General features: G+C 52.1%; 1 protein-coding gene and 1 pseudogene across 2 annotated transcripts in view; one reads left to right on the top strand and one right to left on the bottom strand.

Moving 5' to 3' along the window:
* ADAMTS2 (ADAM metallopeptidase with thrombospondin type 1 motif 2) overlaps positions 1 to 25,091 on the top strand; it is a gene marked incomplete at both ends in the record, with an annotated part of 245,196 nt that overhangs the window by 152,174 nt on the left and 67,931 nt on the right. Inside the window, 2 exons of the mRNA XM_082836631.1 lie at positions 366 to 568; positions 23,009 to 23,092. Coding sequence (XP_082692757.1) covers positions 366 to 568; positions 23,009 to 23,092 — 287 coding nt within the window. The remainder of the gene's footprint in view (positions 1 to 365; positions 569 to 23,008; positions 23,093 to 25,091) is intronic.
* On the bottom strand, positions 23,678 to 24,535 carry LOC309959867 (eukaryotic translation initiation factor 2 subunit 3-like; annotated as a pseudogene). Its single transcript has one exon. The product of its transcript is annotated as a eukaryotic translation initiation factor 2 subunit 3-like (transcript).

Genomic DNA, 25,091 nt, shown 5'->3' with positions numbered 1-25,091 from the left:
GCCCTTGGGGAGTGTGCGAGTGTGTGAATGGGTGAAAAGAGTCCACCCTGCCCATTCAGCTTCCCACCCTCTCTGTTCACTGCTGGGTGCCAAACCTGGCCTCTGTGATGGCCGAGCTGTGGATTTGCATGCTGCTGGGTCTGAGCTGACTTGGTACATCACTGCTGCCCTCTCTGAACCTCAGTTTGCTCTCCTGTGAAATAGGGACAGAAATGCCCTCGGTTAGGGTGCTGTGATGATGACAAGCTGATGGCCAAGCTGGCACCTGGCAGGTGCCAAGTTGCATCTGAGTGGGGTTTTGTCCTGCTGCGGTGTCCCTGGTGAGCCTGGGCTGCTGCTACAGGCTTTGTCCTCTCTCCTTCCAGGGATCTTCCCGGGCAGCCTGGACAGCCTCAGCCATGCCCTGGGCATCCTGGAGGAGCGAGTCAACAGCTCCAGGCAGAGGGTGCGCAGACATGCTGCCGACGACGACTACAACATCGAGGTCCTGCTGGGGGTGGATGACTCTGTGGTCCAGTTCCACGGGAAGGAGCATGTGCAGAAGTACCTGCTCACCCTCATGAACATTGTGAGTGGGGGTGGGGTGGCAGGGGCAGGGCATTGGGGGTGGGGCTGGGAGGCTAGGGGTGCAGGTGGGCCAGGGCAGCTGTGCTTGCCACGGTTTCCTGGTGGAGCTGGGGGTGAGTGACATGGTCACAGGGAGACTGTCTTGGTCTACAGGTGAGAAAAGGTGACCCTCCCATCGATTCTGCTGAACCTCAGTTTTCTCCTCTGCAAAGGGCGGGTGGAGGGGGTGGTTCTGACTTGGCAAGGCTGTTTACATGCTAAGGCAGCTTTCCAGAAACTCGTCATTTGTATACCAGTTTTCTTAATTTTTCATCATACCCACATGGTATAGGCTGTGTATTTTCCTGTAAATCAACTGACTTTTTTTAAAACTTAAAATTATTTACAAAGGCAACCTCCCTTTATTGTAAGGTAACCTAGAAGTAAAATGTAAAACGATGTTATTCAAATCCAGCTAGACAGTCCTGCCTTCTGCCGGGTCTGCACCACAGCCAGCGATGTTCAAGTGGGAGATTAGTGTGTGTTAGAGAGGAGGACAAACAGACCGATACCCATCCGAGGTTTCTCCTTGAGGTAGTTAAAGGAAGTGAAGATGGAAGAGAGCATCCGTTTCTCCCTGTGAGTTTGGGCTCCTTAACTGGGTGACTGGATGCCACCTAAGCCTCCTGTGGCACCACGGGACACCTGCCCTGTCTACGCAATCCTGAGAGATTAAGCTGTTACCCCTCCCCTCATTCCAGCCCCTTCCACCCCAGGAGGTATAGGATGCTGACCTTGTAGAAAATGCAGTTCCTGCCTCTGCCCGGGGTGGTGTGGAGATCCTGCCCCTCACTGCCTGGTGCCTCAGTTGAGCCCTGCTGGGAGAATATTAGGGGTTGGAGGGAGATGCAGTGGGCCTGCAACCAGGACACGCTGTGGGCCCAGCATTGTGGGAGGAGTGGATTTGTGGAAGGAAGCCTGGGCTTGTAGGGGGCTGGAGGTGGGCAGGGAAGCCCAGGGGATAGGGGGCTCTACAGCAGGCAGGGCTGCTCCCCAGCCTGTCAGTGAACTGGGTCCTCCAGAGGTCCAGCTGGTGGCGAGCAGTGAGGGGGTAGGACATTTACTCCTGGCCTGGTTCTCAGCTGTGCTTCCTGGGCCATGGTGAGCCCCTGGGAATTCAGCTGATCCTTGGGCAAGACCTCCCAGAGCCCTAGTGAAGAGATAGGTCAGGGGCAAGAAGGAGGATATGAATGAACTGGTCACTGGACCAGGAGTAAACCCCTGCCTGCCGGCCTGTCTTCCTCTCCACCTGCCTTAGGTAAGTCACTGACCCTCTGGAATGCAGCCATCTCATCTGCAAAGCAGGGCCGAAGTCTGTTTGCAGATGTTATTTTATTTTGGAGAGTGTTGTCACACTTAATCTCACTTATTTTTGAAAAGTACCTTTAATATAATAATAGTAATAATAATACCATGATGGCTACAAATATTGAGCTCTTAATATGTGAATCTGTGTGCCAGGCTTGTGCTAGTCACTTATCATGCATTATCTTTGGAAATCTTCACACGAACTATAAAATTGGTAGATATAAAATCTTGTCTGCCTTCAAAATATACGTCTTTCCCCAAGTATTATACTGCCCTCCAACCCAGTGGACAAAAGGACTGGTTGTGGAATTTGAGAGCCCTGAATCCTGGTAAACTACTTGTTTCTTCACACCGGAATTAGCATACATCCCACAGAGTAAGAGCTCAGTCTCATAAGATGGGCCCCACTTCAAATGCCGAGCTCAACTCCCAGGTTGTCAGCTGTGCTTCTTACCAACCAGCTCCTCAAGTTCAATAATTTGCTAGAACGGTTCACAGAACTCAGGAAACCACTTCACTTACTATCATCGGTTTATTATAAAGCACACAACTGAGGAACAGCTAAATGGAAGAATGCGTAGGGCAAGGCATGGGGAAGGTGCATGGAGCTTCCATGGCCTCTCTGGATGCACCACCATCCCAGCAACTCGATGTGTTCACCAACCTGGAAGCTCTCCAGACTTCATTGTTTAGGGTTTTTATGGAGGTTTTATTTTGCAGGCATGATTGGTGAAATCACTGGCCATGGGTGATTGAACTCAATCTCCAGCTTTTCTCTCCTCCCTGAAAGTTGGGGGTGGGGCTGAAAGTTCCAACTCTCTAATCATACAGTTGGTTCCTCTGGCTACCGGCCCCCATCCTGGACTATCTAGGGGCCCACCAAGAATCGCTTCATTAACATAAACTCAGGTAAGGTTGAAAGGGACACATTATGAATAACAAAAGATGCTCCTCTCACCCCTATCATTAAGGAAATTACAAGTGTTTTAGGAGGTCTGTGCCAGGAATGAGGGGCAGAGACCAGATATATATTTCTTATTATTTTGCACCTGGGTTACCCCTGACCCCACCACTACCAGGTATGTCACTGAGAATGGGCTTCAGTCTTCTAAGCCTTGGTTTTCTCATCTTTAAAATGGGCAATAATTTTCATCTTGAGTTGTCGGTGAGGATTAAATGAGATGATGAAGGTGAACGTGCTTTACAGTCTCTAGATAAACGTGGTTTTGCTATCATGACGATGACAATATTTAGTTTAGCGACAGCAGGTTTAGAATTATTCTTGACAAGTACAGCAAAGACTCTGAGTGTCTTCCTGAGGCTGGTGGATCAAATCCGCCTTTTCCCTGGTGTGGAGGGTCCCTCTGTCGCACACACCTTATGCCCATGAGCTGGTAGGAGGAAGTCTAGAACTTTGTCTTGGTTTTGCCAGTTAACTTCAATGTATTCATTTACACCCCCGTGATCCAACTGTACCTCAATTTTGGATAAGGGTGTGGTTTGGTTAGTTTCTTGAAAAGCATGAGAAATATAAAAATTCTTAAATTGAAACAAATTTGATCATAACAGAAAGGGATTTTAGGAGACGAATCGGAGGAGCTGAGAAAGAGTACTTGGGCCGTGTCTTTTTTCCCCTGCTGCATCATACAAGTGGTGCTTGTTCCAGGCACAGCGGCTGGTCCTGCAGAGACAGAGGGCCTGGTGGACACTCCTGGCCTCAGGGAGACACGGCAGTGGGGGGTATCTGTACCTCCAACCTGAGCTCCCACAGTAAGAGTGCAGTGTGGTTGAGGGAGGTGAGGGCCCCTGCTTGGATCCTGTGTTGCCTTGACAATACCCTCTAAGGCTCAGTGTCTTCATCCAGGGTACATGCATGCCCTGGGAAGAGGCCCTGGGGATGATCTAAGGCACATGAGCCCTTTGGTGGTCTTGGGGAGGAGGGGGATTGAGGAGGCAGGAATATTTGAGAAAAGATAAGCTTCTTTAGCAGTGCTGTCCAATAGAACTTTCTGCATTGCCAGAAATGCTCTAATTCTGCATGTCCAATACAACAGCCACTAGCCACCCTGACCCTTGAGCGCTTGAAATATGGCGTGTAATTGAAGAACTGAAATTTTAATTGAATTACGTTCCAATAGAATTTAAAACAAATTTTAATTATGAAAATATATATAAAATTTACCATCTTCACTGTTTATAAGGGAGCAGTTCAGTGACATTAAGTATACTCACATTATTATGCACCCGTCACCACCACCCATCTCCAGAACTCTCTTCATCTTACAAAACTGACGCTCTGTACCCGTTAAACAATAACTCCCATTGCTCCCTCTCCCCAGCCCTTGGGAAGCACCATTCTACTTTCTGCCTGCTGTGCCCTTCCTCTGAACTTGACCAGCACATGGTGCTAAATGGCAGTGTGGGTGGCCCTGGGTGTGGGGGCCTTTAGACCCGGTAGGTGCTGGCCCACCTGAAGCTGCAGCCAGAGCCCCATGTGACCCTACAAGGCCTGGCCAGGGTAGGGCTCCCTCTTCTTGTAAGCTCACAGCTGGTCTTGGGGCTTCCCAGCATTTGGAGCCAAAGCAGCAACGTGCAGGACAGATGTGGCAGCAGCCGGCCCAGACTGTGCTCCAAGTGAGGCATTTGGTCAGCAGTGAGGACAGCCAGGACGAGGATGGAAGTATTCCCAGCTCCCAAGGCTGGGGGCCAGCCCTGGGCAGACAGTCTGTCCCCTGAGGGAGGTCACAGAAGCCCTGGGAGGAGGGTCAGGTGGGGGGTCCCGATGGCAAAAGACCTGGGGAATGTGGGCTCCAAGGAGCAGCAGAGGCCAAGGTGTCGGGCCAGGTGTCGGCGTGGCTCAGCCCTGGCAGCTCTAAGTCAGCTTGGTCTCCCTCATCGTTCAGTTATTCTGCTTGCAGGACTCCCTTTGGGGTCTCTTTGTGGCAGACCCTGGGCTGGGACGTGGGTCCTGGTGTGACACTGACATTTCAGGTTCATCAAATATCCACATGCTCCCCCCCCCTTCCATTTCCCAGCCTCCCTTGCACCTCATTTTTGGGGCTGTGTGGCTAGTTTTAGCTAACGGCCTGTGTGGAAAGAAATGACGTAGGTCGCCTCTTGGCCAAGGCAGTTGAGAGCCAGTGTGTCCACTTCCTCTCTCTCTGTCCTACCACAGTGACCTTGGAAGTCACATGTCCCAGTAGCTGCAGCCGCAAAATGGGGCAGGGCCGCCCAACCTGCATAAGCCTGTGATGTGTGCAAGGAAACACACACCAGCCTTTACTGTATTAAGCCACTGAAATGTGGTAGATTCTCTGTTAACTGCAACACAGCCCATCCTATTCTAATACACACAGCTCCTGTCCATATAGTACAATCAGCAAATGTTTACTGGGCATCAACTCTATGTCAGCCGTGAAATAGGGCCAATGTGGGCAACAAGGGGCCCAAGTAAGAGGGGAAGTTGGAGGCAAGGAAGACCAGTCAATAGAGGAACTTGGATGTGACTCTAAGGGCAGTAGGAAATTGCTAGAGGTGCTACTTCCTTCCAACATTAATGGGCAAGACATTTAATGCCCATTTTTTCATAGGAAAATGGGAATTAATCCATCCCTCTTTCCACCTCAGACTCTCGAGAGTCAGAAGGGTTGGAAATATTTGCTGAGCATTTCGAGAGAGCCACCTGGATGTAGAAGGGGTCTCATGGTGTTCAGAACCCTCCCACAAACCCATTCAAGCACCTCTTTCGAGATCCAGTTTCCTTCTTTTCTTCCTCAAGTCTAGAAAAGTAACATTCTTTGTTTATTAAAATATGCTATATTTAACATGTACCATATACTATTTATGATGGAAAATTAGAATATATTCATATAGGTTTGTGAATGTTTTCTCCTATCAATTATTGCCTAGTACTTCATTTTAATGATGACATAACATTGCACCACATGACTGTAGCATACTTTTTAGGTAATTGATTATTTATATGACTCATGTAACAAAATTTATTTCCCTTTTAGATGTTAGTTTGGTCACTAATAGTAATGAATATCATTATAGCTGAAACTATTACTCATCCTTTACTATTTCCTTAAACTAAGTTCCTAAAAGTACAATTCTTGGTCCACAGTTATGTGCAGTTTGAAGTTTTCTGTGTCAGAAAGCTTTCTGTTCATTTTCACCTATTCATGTTCTATTGAGTAAATGCCCATCTCCTCACCTCTTCATACCACCAAATCCTTTTTAGCTTTGGCAGTTTGATAGCTACAACAGGGATATACTTTTGTTGTAAGCTGTAGGTATTTGATGGTAAGGAGGTCCCATTTAAATATACATATATATATACATATATATATATATTTTAAAACAGTGATCATCTTATATTTTTATGATTGGCCTATTCATGTTCTTTATTCCACTGGGACTTTAGCTTCTTTTGTGTTAATCTGAAGAACTGTTATATTAAAATAGGTTAATTTTTTGTCTGATATTTGTGTGGGAAATGTTTTCCCCAGTTTTGTTGTTTGCCTTTTGTTTTATTTTGTTTGGGGTTGGTTTGTTGATGGCTTACATTTTTGTGTGTAGTCATGTCCTGAGATCTTTTCCTCCCTGCTTTTTCCCTTGGGGGCTGTCTTTGGCATTTCATGCCCTCTCCAGAAGTTAATCTTCTTGGAGTCTCTTTCTGGTTGCCCCCAACAGTGACTCCCATGGCCTGTTGTCAGCAGCATCATTTCCCAAACCCCAGCCCTCACTGACCACCTGACGATTCTTGCTGTGCATTCAGCTGCGGCAACCCCACACCCAGAATGTCTCCTGGGTACAAAACTCCCGGGGCCAAGTGCAAACTGAAAATGTGGTTCTCTTATTCAAAGAGCAGGAAAAAGTGTCATAAGAGGTACCTATACAAAACCTTTTCCTTTCGTATACAGTCTTTCAACTTGTCAAGATTTTAAAATTTTCTATTTATTATCACTCTAAGCGAAGAAAAATTAGGATTTTTAATTATAATCATGCATTTTACCATTCATCTTTATATTGTACAAGGCCTGTTTTAAATGCAGATATTAGAACATTTAACCAGCATGGGAAATCACCAAAATTAAACAGATTTGTACTTTATGGCTTGTGCCCGAAGGGTGCCGCAGGCTTACCAGAAGTTCAGACAAAGCACCAACCAGACTTAAGAAGGTTGGGGGCTTCCCTGGTGGCGCAGTGGTTGAGAGTCCGCCTGCCAATGCAGGGGACATGGGTTCGTGCCCTGGTCTGGGAAGATCCCACATGCCGCGGAGCGGCTGGGCCCGTGAGCCATGGCCACTGAGCCTGCGCGTCCGGAGCCTGTGCTCCGCAACGGGAGAGGCCACAACAGTGAGAGGCCCGCGTACCGGAAAAAAAAAAAAAAGAAGGTTGGGAGGAGGAAGACAGGCCCCCCCAGGAGTGGAGCCTCGAGGGAGCACTCCCTGAGGGCCCCCGGTCCTGGCCAGTGATGCAGGGCGTGCCCCCAGGGCCTGACAGCTGCCTGTCCTGTCTCCCGACAGCTGCCACTGAAAGAACACAGGGCATCTCCCAGCCCCAACCCAGGTCATGCCCTGCCCCAAGATGCCTCAGGGCACATGTGTCCACCTGACCCTCCCTGTACCTGCATGCAGGCCCCTGTAGTGGTCACTGAGTGGGGAGTAGGAAGACAAGAGCCTGTCCTGTGGAAGTGGGACCACGTGTGAGCCAAGGCTTCCCTGTCCCAGCGGATTTCACTCACAAAACACAAATTCAAAGATCAAATAATGAATTTCAAGATGGTAACCATAGAGCGTTAAGCCCAAGTGCAGAGCCCTCCTGGGCGTGGGCCCTGGTCACTCGCCCCTGAACCCAGGAACCTGAGCCTGTGCTTCCTGCCTCAGGCCCCGTTCTTATGGCCCATCCCCATCCTCTACTCATCTGGAGGCTCAGCTCAAACCTACCACCGCTCTCAGCTCTCTGCCCAGATGAAGAAAGCTGGTGCCTTCTGAGCACTGAGGCCAGGCTGTGGGCTGAGGCCTCATCCTTTGGGGTCCTCTGCACTGATTTTTACCTCTCGTACACCATAGCCTTGAGATTGCTGGCAAACCCAGGATGAGGCCCTGTGTCCTGGGCCCAGGGTCCTTTAACCGGGCCAGAGAAGCTGGGACCCCTTGGGGAAGGCTGCCGGAGAGCCTCATCCACATGTTTGAGGGAGGAGGGGTCTCGATCCCACCACCAGTAGGCTGTGAGGATGGAGCGGGGAGCACTGGCAGATGTGCGGCCCCTCCAGCCATGCTGGCTCCTCCAGGGCCCATGCCCCACACTGCTGCTGGGTCCCGCCTTGGTCCCCTACTTAGGTGTGCCTCTCCAGCGCTGGCCTCCCCCTGCCGCCATCCCGTTCCTGCTCCTCCTGAGTCTTCAACTGTGGCTCATCTTCTGACCTTCACCAGGCTCAGCCCTGAGGACAAGGAACTCCCCCCTGCCCGGGCCACCCTCTGCACTGGGAACTGCGGTCCTGTTGACCCCTCTTCCTTGGAAACGGGCTTCCTGCCTAGCCTGGAGCTCCCAGGCTGGGAGGCAGTCAACACTCCTGAATGTGCCTGCTGCTGACTCTGGTGCCAGCCCTTGAGCTAGTCTGTGCTTTCAAACTCAGTGCTGTGGCAGTGCAAGCCTGGCACCCCAAGGAGCCATGCAGTGACGCAGCCCTCACGTTCGCGGCACCTCCAGTTACCTCGTCAGGCGTGGACAGTGGGTCTTCTCTGGGCTCAGGTGAATGGGAGGCCAGGGAGGAATGCCTTCGGGGAAGACTCGAGAGCCATCATTAAAGTAATATGTTTACAAATGCACTTTAAAAAGTAAAACCTATTCATGCCAAGACTTCAAGAAATATAACACTTAGGCACAAGACTAGTGCTTCCTATATGGCTTATAGCATTTAACTAAAGCATTAATTTCAATCCTACACTTCCCTGAGCAACCAGAGGCCTTTGTGGTTGCTCGGGCTCTCAGGATCCATAGAGACCTAGCACTGCTGCCTGACTGAGCTGCTGGTCCGCTTGCACTCCTTCTAGATGTGAGACAGGCCAGTGTGTTGGGTGATGACGTGCCCCAGAAGACGGCTCTTTGCTCGTGGGAGCACGTCCTCTCAGCAGGCCTGCCAGAGGCTGCTGAGGCCACGGTACAGATGTGAGGTGTCTCCCCCTAAAGTGCCACTTTTTCCGAATGGCAAGCATTTGAAAACATCAATTTTATATGAAAGTGAACTGGGACATATTACTGAGTTAAAGCAAAATTCGCCTGAATTTTTCAAGATAAACTGGAGCATCTAAAGCAGGGTTGCCAAAACTATAGCCCAAATCCGGCCCATCATCTGTTTTTGAAAATAAAGTTTTATTGGGACGTGGACATGACATTCATTTATGAATGGTCTATGGCTGCTTTTGTACTACAATGGTGGAGCTGAGTAGTTGGGACAGAGACCATACGGCCCACAAAACCACTATCTGGGTCTCAAGAAGTGTTCTCTCTCAGGGTGTAAAGAAATCTTCTACTTGCTTAGGGCTCACCTTGAGCTGTGGCCCCAGTGCTTTATAGTTGCATTTGCCTCCCACTGTTGTCAGTGCACACGGGCATACGTGTTAGGGAAGCACTGGGCGTAGAATGAGGACCAGCTTTGGAGTCAGAAGCAGTTGCATCCTAATCCTGGCTTTTACCTACCTGGCAAAGTTCCCGCCTTGCCCTAAACTTGGTTTCTTCATCTTTAAACCTCCCGCACACTCTGATCCATAAAGACTGGCACACTCACTGACAAGAGGTACCCCCCGGAGACAAGCTCCCTCTCTCCCTCTTCAGGCCTCTGAGCCCCGGCAGCTAGAGCAACCCTTTCTTGCTGGCCATTGCAGGAACCTCACACGTGAGCTGAGCTCCACCCTCTGCCTGCTCAGACCCCAGCCCACCCCCACCCCAGCTTTGCCAGCTGACTGGGTCTGTGAGGTCACTTTGGGGATTCTTTTTAAAGCAACTGAGTGAGCATTTTAAAACAACATAGTAGGAGGAGCAAGATTTCTGGGTCAGCAGATCTGCCCCTCCCACCTGGGCTAATTGCTCAGGTTCTGGAAGAATTTCTGCCCCCACCCCCACCCCAAGCATCTCTTCTGTCAGGGGCAGACACACTCCTTAGGCTCATGGAGAACATGGGATCCAAAGGGGCTTCTGAGCTTTCAGAGCCGAGGCCATACCCTTTGACCCTTCCTAGTGTGGGATCAGTCCTCTGTACAGTATGTTCTTAAACATTTTTTGTTGAATGATTTCTGTCTGTGCCAGGATTCAGATATTTTCCCTCTTTTCTTTTCTAATTTAATCCAGAAATTGGCCTGGGCTCACCAAAGCCTTGCCAGGATTTGCAAACAATCAGAGGCACATGGGCCCCAGTTCTCATCAACTTCCAAGAATGCTGGGGACACGTGGTGATGGTGGGGAAGGCAGTGACAGGACAGGAATGTTTTCTGCTCTCTCGGGGGTGATCTTGTGAACTGGCCACAGAGCTGCAAACCCGCCAGGGGGAAAGCGCAGACCCAAGTCCCATTCACGTGTCTCTGGCTCTGGTTCCTGGGGAAGAGAAAAACATCTCTGAAACTGGACACTAAAACTTGGTTCCCTTAAGCTGAAGGGAAGCAAGCAGCGCTCCTGGGGCAAGAGAGACACATTTGGGTTTGGGCCTGGCCGTAGCAAAGGATGTGAAGATGCGGAGAAGAAGTTCCCACTGTCATACGGCAGCTCCCCAGGCCCCAGGGTCTGCTGGTGCTGTGGCCACAGCCGGACGTTCCTGGCACTGTTCCTGTTCCTCATGCTTGTCCCGCTGGCCTGAGAGCATGGCCCTGTGTGCCACCAGGAAGTATGACTATCAGGGCCAGCAGTGTGTGAGGCTGATACAGTACTTAGAAGAGGGCAGCGCTCTCAGATGCTGACAGGAGCCAGGCAGGAGGCCTAATCAGGGTGTCCAGGCTGTGGACAATAGGGAGTGGTGGGGACTGGGGCGACAGGAGAGGCTACACCTCTGGAGATCCCCTCCTGGGTTCCATTCACTTGTGGTCATTTAGGAATAAACAGGCACACTCTTGTGAGCTCCCCACCCCACCCCGCCGAGAAGCTGGAAATCCAGCTTTTACAGGAAATCTAATTACTTTTCATCGTTGGCAACAAATTGAAATTAAGACCTCACACTGCACTAGTGAATCAGAACATGACTGGCCGGTCAGCGGGTGGATTGTTCCTTCAGGCCTAGAAGAAAGGAAGCGACTGCCTGCCCTGCCCTGCTGTATGCCGTGATGGGGGATAATTAGTGCCACCTCCTAGGGCTGTTGTGAGCATGGCTTGAGTTAAACACCAGAAAAGTGCTTAGTGGCACTCTGGGCACACGGAGAGCATGCCTCAAGTGTGAGCTGTCCCCGGTCATGTATTCGCTCCTTGGGCGCTCTCAGAACCCTGGTCTAAATGGGCCCCACTCTGGGCACTGGGGTGCAGAAGCAGGCAGTCGTGTTCCTATGCTCAGAGAGATTGGAACACGGGAGGGGTGGGGAGCAGGGCAAGGAATACGTAATTTCATCCTGGTTAATATGCCTGCTGATCATGCAAGTACCACAGGGTCACAGCGAAGCGTGCCCCAGATGAGCGCCCCTTGTGCTGCCCCTAATGCAGAGGCAGAGTTGACCAGGAGGGGAGCATGGTGTAAAGGCTCAGCGGCATCTCCACATCACAGTGCAAGGTTGGGCCCGACTGGAGTGTAGGGTGCTTGGGGAGAGGCAGGAATGAGGTTGGCAAAGCCTTCTGTGCCAGGCTAAGGGGCTTGGGATCCACCAACATACTGTCAGGGGAGTCATGAGTTTGCTTTGGGGTCTAAAGAGACAGAAACATCTCTCTTAGGGAGTTTGGGGTTCATGCGTTTTACTGCTGGAAATGCCTCTCCCTATGGCCTAAGAGGCTGAGTTTTCACACATGCTGGCCCCAGGCAAGGAGGCACTTATATGATGGCTCTACGTTGCCCCGGTGGCCCTGTGAGGTTCCCTTTCCTGGGTAAGGTCACTGAGGCTCAGAGAGGCTGGGTGGCACAGGTAGGGTGTGGAAGATGAGATTCCCATACCTGTGTGGCCTGGGTGCGAGTCCTCTCCCCGCTGCCCACAGCCCCGACTGGCTTTTCCATCTATGACTCTCCTGGCTCTTCCCCTTGGCTTCTTCATCTGTTGTGTCTTCCTGTTCTCTCTAGGGTTGCTCACCTACCCACCCACTCATTCACTTAGTGCATGTCTCTAGAACACCTGCTATGTGCCAGACAACAGTTCTAGGTGCTGAGAATGTCGTGTTAGCAGGCCTGAGGCCCTGCCTGCATGAAGTCACATTCCAGTGGGGACGGGGGTGGACAGTAGATGCCCCCTCCTCCCAGGGATGATGATGCAAGCGGAGAACGTTCTGCTGGGGGGAGCCGAGGCCTGTCCTTACCTCTGCCTCTTCTTCCCTGAAGTGTGCAGCACTCTCCTGCCCCCTGGACTCCCCCACACCTCCTTCCCCACTCTGGGAGGCCCCCTGACAGCTGATGAGGGAAGCCTCAGAGCAGCCTGTCCTTGGCCTCCCTGGGGAGCTGGCAGTTGTCAAAGCAGAAGTGAGAGTCCCCCCCCCGAACGAGGAGGGCCGGGTAGTGTCACTCCTTGGTGACAGCTCTGGGCAGCTGCAGAGATTGTCTCCCGCAAGCTCCAGCAAGGTGACAGCCAAGCCAGAAGAGCAGAGAGCACCACTTCCCATCTGGCTGTCCCTCCCATCCAGGTTCCTCCTTGGCTGCCCCCTGTGCTGCAGGAGTTGTAGCTGAGTGACCCTTGAGTTCTCCTCCACTGCCCAGGGGGCCCTTTGTTGGCATGTCTCGGGGGGTTAGGGGTTCACACAAAGATGCCAGAAATTTAATGTTAGATTCAGAGGGTCTACTTACCTGGTTTTGCATGTTCAGCACCTGGTGACGAGCCAGGCACAGAGTAGGTGTTGAGGAAATGTCTTGTGAATGAACAAATCAATGAGTAAATGAATTCTCATAGAGTGACTGTGGTCCCACCGACTCCCATAAAAAATAGGCTCTATCTGGGACTTCCCTGGTGGTCCAGTGTGTAAGACTCCGCGCTCCCAATGCAGGGGGCCCGGGTTCAGTCCCCGGTCAGGGAACTAGATCCCACGTGCATGCTACAACTAAGAGCCCACATGCTGCAACTAAAAGATCCCGCATGCCACAACTCAGACCCAGTGCAGCCAAAATAATAAATAAATAAATAAATATTTTTTTAAAAAATAGGCTTTATCTGTCCATGGAAAAGAAGTACCAGTAGCATAAGTGTTCTTGTCCCTTCTTCCTTGATGCTCAAGGCTGTTTGTCTCTACCATAGATGCTGGAAGTTTGAATCACCAGGTCGTAGGAATGTACAGTTTTAATTTCAGCAGATTTGCCAAATTGCTCCCCAGAGCCCTTTGCCCTGGTTCCCACACATGCTCACATGGGTGAATCTCCCAGTTTCTCTGAGCCTCTGTTCCCCAGTAGGTAAACAGGGGTAGTAATGCTCACTTGCAGGGTGCAGGAGGTGAAAGGTAGTGCTGTGAGGAGGCACCTGGCACAGGTCTGGGAAGGTCAGAGCTGACCAACGAGGTGCAGCCGTTGTTCCTTCATCCACGACATCTGCCAAACCAGCCCAGCTCTTGTCCTCGAGAAGCTTGTCTCTCTTGGGGACACACTGGCTTGCCTTAGCGCAGCCAGAAGGACAAGGGCCTGGCTGGGGAGGTCAGAGCCGAGGTGAGCCTTGAGCTGATTGACCACAAGTTGGCACTTCCGAAGTGGACAATGTGGGGAGGGTGCAATTCTGTGTAGACCTTCAGTGTGTCCTGGGAATGGGAGGCCTGGAGTGGGACAGACATGGGGCTGCAGGGCAGGGAGGCCTCGGAGGGTAGAGCTGGCCAGAACGGGGGAGCTTGAATTGATCCTGAAGCTTTGGGAGCCAGCTGGGTTCTAGGCATTGAGGATGCAACAGCTAAGGATGCAGAAGAGCCCCCAGCTCTCAGTGGGCACAGACAAGTCCAGTGGAGGGAGGTGGCACTTAGCAGACTAACAAACAAATGGAGGGATATGAGGCCGTGATGGTGCAGCAGAGGGAACGGCCTGGAGGATCCTCGAGCAGCAGCCAGGTGAGCCCAGCAAGCTCTGGGGGGATGTCCACTGTACTTGCAGAGTGAGTGGGAGGCAGCCAGCTGCGGGGGTGGGGCAGTCCTCATGCCCCTCCCCACCTTAGCCTAGCAATGAGACGGGCCTTGTGGGCTCCCATGGCCCTTCCGACCCTGAAGTGACCTGGGGCAGGTACTTGCGTGTCCAAGAACTCAGCCCCTCTGCCTTTGGTTCTGGGCTCCCTGTGTAGCAGGGTATGTTCATCCATCTTCTCAGCTGCCTATTTGTTCTCTTCTTCCACGTTTCCGGGCACCCGTTCCCAGCCTGGGCCCAGGTGGTTAACACACCCTGCCCGGGGACAGAGGCTGGCAAAGACAGTGCAGCTGCTCAAACAGAATCTCGTGGTACGAGGGGCCATGTGCTGCACGCAGCACAGGCGTGTTTCCCACTGTGTTCCGAGGTGACTCCTTACCTTCTGGGTGTTAGGAATAGTGCCGAGGGATTTCACTCTGGAGGAGGGATATATTCGCAGCAGACAACTCTGGCAGTGAGCTGTGATGCTGCAAGGAGGGTTGCTCTGAAGCTTGCGAAGTTTTCTGGGAGGCTCACCTTTCCTGGTGAGCCCCTTGCCTTTGCCAAAGGCACAGGTGACAGTGTGAACGGTCAGGGTTTCCTTAGTCTCTTCTGTGTCAGTGCCTGGTAGGCAGGATCCCTCCCTTCTTCCTCATTACTTGGGGGACCCTGGGGCCCTAGTGGCAGTGGGGAAAGGCTGGCCTGAGTCCTTGCCATTTTTGCTGTCAGGTCTGGCCCCAGACTCTTTACCTGGACTGCTCTGGTATGCTGAGCCCCACCTGGTCCAGGTCTGGTGCCGTGATGACCCATCCAGTCTGAAGCCTCTCCCACCCTGACCAGCGTAGGCAGGAGCTTCTGGAGCCCACACACACCTCTCAGGGGCTGGGGCTGGGGGTGTTCCAGGCCAGTTTACTCCCAGGAGACCCTCCCGTTTCTCACCTCCTGCTAGAGCCACCTTGGGAGGGGACTCTGCTCTTGCAATGTGGTCTCATCTTAGGGTCCAAGTGGGGAGCAGGACCCATAGCTCTCAGGATCTGTGTTTGACCCTAAAGGTGTGTGAGGGGCAGCAGCAGGGGTGGGGGGCCATAACCCTGGATCTGACTTCCTGCCTCTCCTCAGCCTCCTCCCCTAACCTACATAAACCAGGGCAGTTGCTTCTCCCCTGTTCCCCTCCCCAGGGACCTCCCAGGTGCCATGGCCCCCCTCCCCATGGTGGCATTTTCCCTCTTTCTTTCCTTGGGTCACATGGTGATAGGGAAGCAGAAGAATATGAATTATAGGAGGGACGAAAAATCATTGTTTTTTCTAATGACATGCTGGTGCCCAGTTGCTCACATCACAGGGGTGGGGTCGTGCTCACAGGCTCTGAGACAGGGATGGGGTGGGGGGCCGGGGAGGATGCCATGAGGTGTCGCCACCAGGGGCCTCCCTGAAGTGCTTCCTCTGGAGGAGACTCCAAGCCAGGCCCTCAGGACTCTGGTCAGGGAGGGCTGAGGAGCTCATGGGTAACATCCCAGTGCTCTCCAGGGCCAGGGCCGCTGCCAACAAGAATCAAGATCCCTGCCTTCTCTCTTCTCCTTCCTGTCTGTGCCCTCCAAACTGGCCTTGGGGGGACGGTGGGCTCTAGCCTTTGGCCTCAGATGAGTTATTCTGTGTCCTGCGGCCTCAGCAGGGTCCGTCCTTCCCTGTTTGGCGGCATTATCCCTTTCTGATGAGTTCTCGGGTGATGAGTGGGAAGGTTGGGGCCCCAAGTGGTGGTGTGGCTGTTGGTTACCCTGTGGTGGAGCTGGCAGGGAGAACCCCAGGTCTGGGTCACACACGGATACCTGGTGAGTCCCAGCATGGGCTCTGGAAAACAGCCTGGCTGTGCACTGCAGTCCAGGCAGGCCTTTCCCGGTGGCCCTGAGGAGAGCCCAGGGTGGGCCCAGAGAAAGGACTCAGGGTATTTGACCTTCTGTCATTTGATGACAGCTCTACTGAGTCTGTGCTGTGTGCCTGGGATTTTGCTGGATGCTTTAAATATAGTGTTGAGGTCGGTCCTCCATACAGCCCGAGAGGCTAGAACTAGTATTGCCTCCATTTCACAGATAAGGAAGCTGTGGCTCAAACAGGTAAAGTACCAAGCCCAAGTCACAGGGTAAGATGGTGGCCGAGCCCACCCTGGAACCCATGCAACCTGATGAAGTGACGAGGCATGGGCAGCTTCTTGGAAGTAATCAGCGCCAACATGGGCAGCTGTTTAAGGCATCTTTGTTCCTTCATTTGCACAGTAAACATTTGTTGAGCCTCCACCTAGATTCAAGGCACCTACTTGCCTGGGGGTGGAGGAGCCCGTCCCCACCCTGGGGACCTGCAGAGATGTCCCCAGGCCCAGGAGAGTGTGGCCTCATGCAGGATTGGGGACTGAACGGTTTCACCTTCGTGAGAGGAGTCGCAGTGGGGGTCCTGGGGGCTGAAGAAGGGGCTCCACCTGCCTCCCATTTTTGTGCACAGTACGTACGACCTTAGTAATTCCTGTCCTGCCCATTTGCATTTCATGACAGTTTGATATTTTGAGCAGAGGCCAGAGTCGTGTTTGTTCTTGCTTTGCCTACGAAGCATTTGCTGAGAAACGAGTGGTAAAGAAGATCTGCAAAGGGAATGTTTATTCTCACAATGAGGCTGGGCTTTTGCAGTCCCGTTTATGTGTCATGAGATGCACACGAATGAAAATACTCACTGGAAGCCCGCAGACTTTCTGCCCCAGGTTCTACAGCACTTTCTTCACCTCCACCTCCACCGTGGCAGTCCAAGCCTTCTCCTGGGGGGCTCAGAGAGACCAGCCTTCTTCCCAGTTATGTCAAGGGTTCCTGGAGAAGCCACAAAGCAAAACGGGCTATGTGCCTACCTCCTGAGGCCCCACGACAGACTCCTCCAGACCTGGCTTCTCCCCCCAGGGTGCTCGGGCTCCTTCTTAGTTGCCAAAGCTTGGCTCAAGGGCAGAGGTGGTAACTTTCCTGAAAGTTGGACGTAAGGGTTGGGAACCCAAATAGCCTCTCTGCCCCTGCCTGCCTCAGTAGGAGCCCCACGACCTGGACCAGCCCCTCTGTCCTGACCTGTCCCTCCATCCTGGTAGGGGAGAAAGTCACCTCTGCCCAGCAGCCTCAGGGCACCTGCCAGGGCTCAGTGGTTGCCCAGGGCAGAACTCTGCCACAAAGAAAGCAAACTTTTACATTATCATGCAGAGCTTGTGTCCTTCCTTATTGTCTATTCCAGAACACAAACTTGGCTGCATCTTTGCATAAGCAAAAGGCTCATTACGATGTATTTCCCCAAACAAGAGAGCTCTTGGCCTCTCTCTGCACAGAGAAGGGCTGCGGCTTTGAACCTTTTCCCCAAGGTTTAAAGATTCCAGGATCAATTTCTCAGACAGGGCTCAAGGACGTTGTCCCTGCTTCCCCTCCTCCTGCGGTCTCAGCAGAGGTGAGCACACAGGCCTCGGGAGGGCAGGTGGGGGTGGGGAGGCACTTGGGCACTTAGCTGGGTCTTTTTTTTTTTTTTTTTTTTTTTTTTTTTTTTGCGGTACGCGGGCCTCTCACCGTTGTGGCCTCTCCCGTTGCAGAGCACAGGCTCCGGACGCGCAGGCCCAGCGGCCATGGCTCACGGGCCCAGCCGCTTCGCGGCATGTGGGATCCTCCCGAACCGGGGCACGAACCCGCGTCCCCTGCATCGGCAGGCGGACTCTCAACCACTGCGCCACCAGGGAAGCCCCATTAGCTGGGTCTTTGATCATTACAGGGCATCATGCACCCTGCTGCTGTCACACATTTTGCCCATTTCCTCTTGTTTCACGTTTACCAACGTTATTCACTCATTCACGCATTCAGAACTCTTTACTGAGCACCTACTGTGTGCTTGACACTGCTAGGGACACAGCAGTGACTGAGGAGAAGGGGTGCCTCCACATCAAGTGCATAGTCCAGTCTGGGAGCAGCTACTTTAAGGGCTCCCTTTGAACAGGGGACAGTCGTGCTGGGGGAGGAGGATGAGAAACCAGAGGGCACTGCAAATGCAAAGGCCCTGAGGTAGGGATGGGCTCCCTGCGTAAGGAGCTCACAGGTCAGTGACTGGACCATGGTGAGCAAGGCGAGGGCAACCTGAGAAGAGGGAGCAGGGCTTTGATTTTATCCCAGTTGCAGTGGGAAGGCCCTGTGGTGGCGGTAGGGGGAGGGTAACTGCCCTCCTCCTTTGAAATACATCGATTGCTCTTTGTTTTTTCAAATGCTCTTGTATGGGAAGCAGCCGCATAGCACAGGGAGATCAGCTCGGTGCTTTGTGACCGCCTGGAGGGGTGGGATAGGGAGGGTGGGAGGGAGGGAGATGCAAGAGGGAAGAGATATGGGAATATATGTATATGTAAAACTGATTCACTTTGCTATAAAGCAGAAACTAACACACCATTGTAAAGCAATTATACTCCAATAAAGATGTACAAAAAAAAAAAAAAGAATCCGCCTGCCAATGCGGAGGGCACAGGTTCGATCACTGGTCCAGAAAGATTCCATGTGCCACGAAGCAACTAAGCCCGTGCGCCACAAAAAAAAAAAAAAAAAAAAAAAGAATTCAGAGGCTGGAGAGGGAACTCCAGGTATGAACCATAGCACAAGCAGCAGGAGAGGGCAGCTGGCTTCCGAGAAGGCAGAGCTGTCAGGAGTGAGGGTTCCTGGAGGAAAGTAGCTGAAGTGGAGCTCAGAGAAGCCAGCCAGGGCCAGCTTAGGGAGGGCCCCAAGTGCCAGGCTGAGGGCTGAGGCCTGTTCCTGAAGGCACCGGGGAGCCATTGAGGGTTTCAGGCAGAGGAAGCAGGAGGTCAGACCTTTTCTGAGTGGTGACCATCGTGAAGAATGACCGTGGGGGAGACACGAGGTGGGAAGGTGCTGCTTCCTTGTCTACCTGTGGAGGAGATGGAATGGGAGTCAATGGACGGGGTGGGGGGAGTTGGGAGGGAGATGTTTGGAAGCTGCCTTCTGTCTTTGTGGCTCTTTGTGCCATGTCTGTTAGCTCTCTGCTTGGCGGAAATGTTGTAGCTGTGTCCCTATTATGGAGGCAAGTGTTTTACTGGGCATCTTACTTATTCCCGGGGGTCTCTACACCACAGCGGGCCCTGCTGGCTTCTGGCCTCACCGGCAGCATCCTGTGGAGAGTGGGATGCAGCTGGCCTCAGGGGGCTATGGCAATTTCACAGCCCCCTGAAAAGTTGGCGTGGCCCTGGCGGGGCAGGGCAGGGCCCACTCCTCAGCAGAGCCAGCCTCCTCCATGGCCCACAAGCCCTGCATTCTGCCCTTTCTGTTCCTGATGAGTCGCAACGTGGGGATTGGGAGCCAGACACTGCAGGGGAACCCGTTTGCAGGTGGGGGGATTCTGCCACACCACCGTAATGAGCAAGAAGACGTCCCAGGCCACCTGGTCACTGTGGGGGTCCCACCTGCTTGGGAGGGGGCTGCAGGGGGCCGGGCCTCAGGTGAGGCTACCGGGAGGGCTTGTGAGTGGGAATCCAGGTTGGGAACCACCCAGAAGGTCCAGCAGTTGCCAAGAGGTGCCTGTGCTGTAGGGCAAGGCTGGGGCACACCCAGCTGGAAGCCCTTCCTCCCTAAGAGGAGCAAACTGTGTGCAGCTGTGTCCCTGTATGGAAGGGCAGAGGCTTCCTAGGGGAAAACAGTGAAAGGTGCACCACAGTGGAAGGCTACCAGGGAGGGCGGGGCTGGGGCATCTCGAGAGCAGGCCTGGCCTCCTTGCTGGCTATCTGCTGGGTGTGCTCCAGACGTGCCTTTTCTAGCTCCTCAGTAGTCCCGGAGGCCCAGTTGGTCTCTGAGGGCAGAGTCAGGGTGCCCAGCCCAATTGACAGGAGCTGGTGGCTGATGGGCAGCTCAGAAGACAGTGCTTCCCCAGCTGGGCCCTCGCTCAGCAGCCTGACACCCCCGGCTCTGACTGCCTGGCCCTTACCCCCAGCAGGAGGTGGGTCTCTGCCTCGCAGAGTCCAGCGCCTGGTGGTGGGGATCCTAGGGTTCTGGCGCCCTCCTGTCTCTCGTATCAGGAGTCAGGGTCAGACCTGTCCAGCATCCAAGAAGGACACAAGACCCCTTACCCGAGATGAGAGTGGCTGCCATCGGCCCCAGTGGTGGGACCAGGAGAACAGGAGGATCCTGGGCCCCGATGGACAGGGTCTGGGCCAGGAACTGAGAAGAAGCCCTGCATCTCCTTCCTCCCTTGGGGACCAGTCTCAGCTTCCTCATCTCTCAGGAGGGGCTGACACCCCTCCTTCTGGCCTCAAAGGGCTGTTGGGAGCATAAAATGAGGTAATTCTTTGAACTCAGCCCTGAATTCCTTCCAAATAACAATCTATCCTGCCACTGTCCCTGGATGCCCTAGGCATAGCTGGGAGCCGGACTCCATTTCAGCTCTCTGAAGCCACCCCTCCTTGACAAGAACCTGTCTCCTCCCAGGTCCCAGAAAGCAGGTTCAAGCTCTCTCTGTTTTCATCTTCTTCCCAAACATCGGGGCTGTTTTTACCCTCTCTGCCCCGCCCCGGCCCCCCACTCGAAGCATGGCCTGGGAGTCAGAGTTGAAGGGAGTAAAGTGAAGCTGGCCATTCACTCCTGTCTCTCTCCCCTCTCTCCTCTCCTGCCCGCCCTCCCCCAACTCAACCCCAGATGCAGCAGGACCTCCCTGTGCCACTGCCTTCTTCCTTTCTACACCACGACTATCAGTCAAACTCCGTGAGCCAAATCGGCGAGGCTCTGCTTGTGAAAGATAAAGCAATACTGTGGAGACAAAAAAATCCTCTCTCTTAAGAAAAAGTAGTTTTTAGGGCTGTTGTTTCACTGTGGACCAAAAAGTCTAGTTTGACCCTCAAAAGTGGGCAAGGACCTCCGTGTTTAGGGGGTGTACACCCCGTCACCGTGACCTCATGGGAGGCTGCGGGGCGATATGACTTAGCAGCAGTGACCAATACAGTTTTCCTGTTTTCACCAACATGATTCCATCATGCATGTGCGGAAGTCTAGTCCTCACAGAGCTTTGTGACATGGGGACCGTCATTCTTGTACAGAAGGGAATGTCCGGCAGGGGTGAGTCGGCAGAGCCTCCCAGGACTCCACCTTGTCAGCTGCAGGTGTCACCTTGTCTGGTAGGTGGCTCTCAGTGCCAGCGTCCACCCTCTCCAGACTCATGCACCGAGTCACAGTGACCATCCCGTAGGGCTATCAGTCGTCCCTTCCCTGCAGGAAAGCCAGGTCAGGGCAGAGAAACAAATTATAATTGGAAGGTAGATGTGTGGGCAGGAGGCTTCCGGCAGGGACCGCACTTAGGGCTGGCTGGTGGCCTCCCCGGACCCCACCGTGCACATTAGCTCTGCCTTCCCATTGGTGCCGTCTCAACACACAGCAACGGTGACAGGAGCCACCAGGCTCCTTGTCTAGCATGCCACATGTGCCTGCCTGTCCCATCCATCACGAATTGATTTTCCTTGCTAACGCTCAGATTTCCCAAAGGGTTTTCCTACTGTTTATAGGTAGCAATTACCATTGCTCAGATAGAGATTCTAAAAGCTGGGATTCAGGGGGAGTATGGCACTGGCCTGAGATGACAGAGTGGGCTCTGGGAGGCACGCTTGGTGGGGTCTGCCCTCACAAAGGGTAGGTCAGCAGCCTCTGGGCTCGGTCTGCATACAGGGAGGGGTTGCATGGCCAGTTCGTGCCTCTCCACTGAGTGATGGTATGAGTGGATCCGTTCTTTTGACGAGTGTGTCCTGAGTATCTGCTGTGTGTTGCTGCGTCCTGGGTGCTGGAGACATGCTGGGAAAATACAGGTGGCCATGCAACTCACAGTCCCTTTGGGGACACAGAGAGCTCAGGAAGCAATGGACCCTGGTGCTGGCTGGGAAGCAGATCAGACCTGGGGGCCCTTCCAGGAGGAAGCAGCCACGAGGCTGGGCCTCCAGAAGAGTAGGGTTTTGTCAGGAAACGAACGAATGAAGTGGGTGGCAATGAGGCGGCTGTTTCAGGTAAGATCCCGAGAGCGCGTGAGGGTGGGAAGGAAGGCTTTGTCGGCCCTGAGCCCAGGGTTAACCTGACTAGTGTTTCCAGAAATGCATGCTGGCTGTGCTGTGGGGAAGGAAGGATTCCTCACCTTTCTTGTGCAGTGGACCCCTTTGACATCTGGTGAGGCCCCTGGGCACCTGCACCAATAATGTTTGTAAATGTAAAATATTAAATACATGATAATAAAAGAGTGAAGAAATACAAATGAAGCCAATAGTATGAGTCGCAGTTATCAAAACAGAACACAATTTTGTGATATAGCAATATCTGTTCTTAATTAAGACATTAAAAATTAGATCTGTTGGTGTGTCTAGAATGACCCCCCTTTCCAAGTTGTGATGAGTATAGACGACATTTCACAACCACCAGCAGCAACTGAGGAGTGATTTCTGCCAGTGACAGTCCCGGCATTGCCCCTGCCACTGGGGTTTGTGGCCTGCGTTCTCCCTGAAGGAAAGGCCATGTTGCATTTACAGTGGTCAGTGTCCCCATCCCAGTGTAGGCTCCAGGTGGAGAATCCCTGAGTTGGTGGGAGGGGCTGCTGAGGAGGGAGTGGCAATATCCTGGCAGGGGTTAGAGGGAAAGGAAGGATTCAGAGGATTCAGAGTTGGTGGTGATGCCTGGGTATAAAGTGTGGCAAAGAGGAAGGAGTGGGGCTGGGTCCCAGGGTTCTGGCCTGGGGCCTAGCTGGGTGGTGATGCCATTTGCAAAGCCAGAGCTTGTCCTTGGGCCTGTGGTTTCTGCTGACACGTCCCTGGTTGTCTTTCAGGTCAATGAAATTTATCACGATGAGTCCTTGGGGGCCCACATCAATGTCGTCCTGGTGCGGATAATCCTGCTGAGCTACGGGAAGGTGAGTGGGCGCTGCAGGCTGGTGCCTTCCAGACACACCAGAGCCCCCGCCTCTGTGGGATGGATGGGGCCCTCCAGTGAGGTGCAGGCCTCCTATAAGAGCCTTTGTGTTGGCCAAAACCATCCTACCTCTCCCTGGCTGCCCTGTGGTTCCTACAAGAAACAAGGAGCTTGTGAGCCACGCCTACTCTGCTTTCAGCCTCACTCCTTTTAAAATTTAGGGTTTTTTTATTTTAAGAAGAAAAATTTTATTTCAAACAGGTTCAGTGGTATGTGCGCTACAGCAAAGGCTGGTGGTAGCAGTTTCCTTTCAAACCTGTGCTGATGTATAAATTAGATGTTATTTGGGAATGATTAATTTCTGGTAAAATGTAGATTCAATCCAACATTATGCCAATTTTTACACTTATTGTAGACCCTATTTTAGTACTAGAGGTTAAATTTTCATCACCAAAAAATGAGAATAACCTTACAGCTACTCCTAATGTAATGAGCTATGCAATTAATTCCTCACTATTGCTTGGAAAATATACCCCTAGGTTGTTAAGAGAAATTCCAGCTCCATCCAAATCTATTATTTAATTCTTCAGTCATCACCTACTGTTGGCTTGATTGTCACTCCTCTTCTTATTTGACCCCAACAAATTGAATGCCAGTGTTTCTCAACTCTTTGGCTAAGGGCAATTTTTTCTCCTACTTCTGTGCACACAGGGTTAGTCAAAACGATTTTGTCCAAATCAGCTTTGACTGCACTAACTCTTCCTCCTGTCGGCAGGGATCCTATGTTCACCATAAGCACTTCATTCTTAGACAGCTTTTGCACTTTTGCTGCTTTCTGGTCTCCTTCAGTGTGTACACCTAGAAGCCGTCTAAGCAGGAAATAGGAAATTTCCAATTCTGTGAGGATTTCAGGTAAAGCTCCAACTGCGCCATTCTGTCAGCCCGGCACAAAGTGGGGTCAATTTTTCTTCCAACTCCAATAAGACCTCCTGGAGCAGCATACTGAAGATCATTATGCTCTGCGGAAAGCGATACAATTTTGGAGAAGATGGGTTTACACATGAGTTTTCCTTCACTATCTTTGGAAACAATACCAGGTCTGACTTCTGTCTCCTGGCCCAACTTTAATACTCCTTTTAGAATACTACCACCAGCTACACCCCCCTTAAGGTCATCCACCTCACAGCCAGGTTTGTTGACATCAAAGGATCTAACAACAATAAGTCGGGGTTCTGAAGTAAAGTCTCTTGGGGGTACTGGAATGTTCTTTACTAGGTACTCGCAGACAACTTCAATATTGTATTTGAGCTGAGTAGAAATTGGAATAATAGGAGCTCCTTCTGCTACTGTACCTTGTACAAATGCAAGCATCTGTTCATACTGTTCTTTAGCCTTTTACCGAATCAATTTTATTCTGTAGAATCCAAATATGCTTCAGTTTCATCATTTCAGTAGCAGCCAGGTGTTCAGCAGTCTGAGGCTGAGGACAAGACTCGTTCCCAGCTATCAACAGAAGAGCTGCATCCATCACTGCGGCACCGTTCACCCTAGTAGCCATCAAAATATCGTGGCCAGGACAGTCAACAAAGGAAACACGTCTGACTAATTTGAAGTTCCCTTTGGTCCCTGGAATGTCTGTAGGAAACTCATCAGGTGTACTACTTCCACAGGATCTATAACATTCTGGCCAAGGACAACTTGGGTCGTCAAGTTTATATAGCTTAGCATTAGCATAGCCAAGTTTGACTGTAATATTTCTTTCTAGTTCATCTTTGAACCTGACAATGTGAACTCCAGAAATAGCTCTTACAACCCTAGATTTCCCATGAGCTACATGACCAATTGTACCTATATTAATTGTGCACTGTCTGCTGATAACTTCATGTGAAAGTGGCATCAACTTGGTAACATCCGAAGTGTTGAGATCTTGCTGAAAAAGGTGCGGCTGCCCTAAAGTCACACCAGCCTCAAGCCCCCCACCCCCCACCCCGCCCTGCTAT

The sequence above is a fragment of the Leucopleurus acutus genome (genome assembly GCF_964270905.1).
Source record: "Leucopleurus acutus genome assembly, chromosome: 3".
Classification (NCBI taxonomy): domain Eukaryota; kingdom Metazoa; phylum Chordata; class Mammalia; order Artiodactyla; family Delphinidae; genus Leucopleurus; species Leucopleurus acutus.
This window is presented reverse-complemented; position numbering and strand designations above follow the sequence as displayed.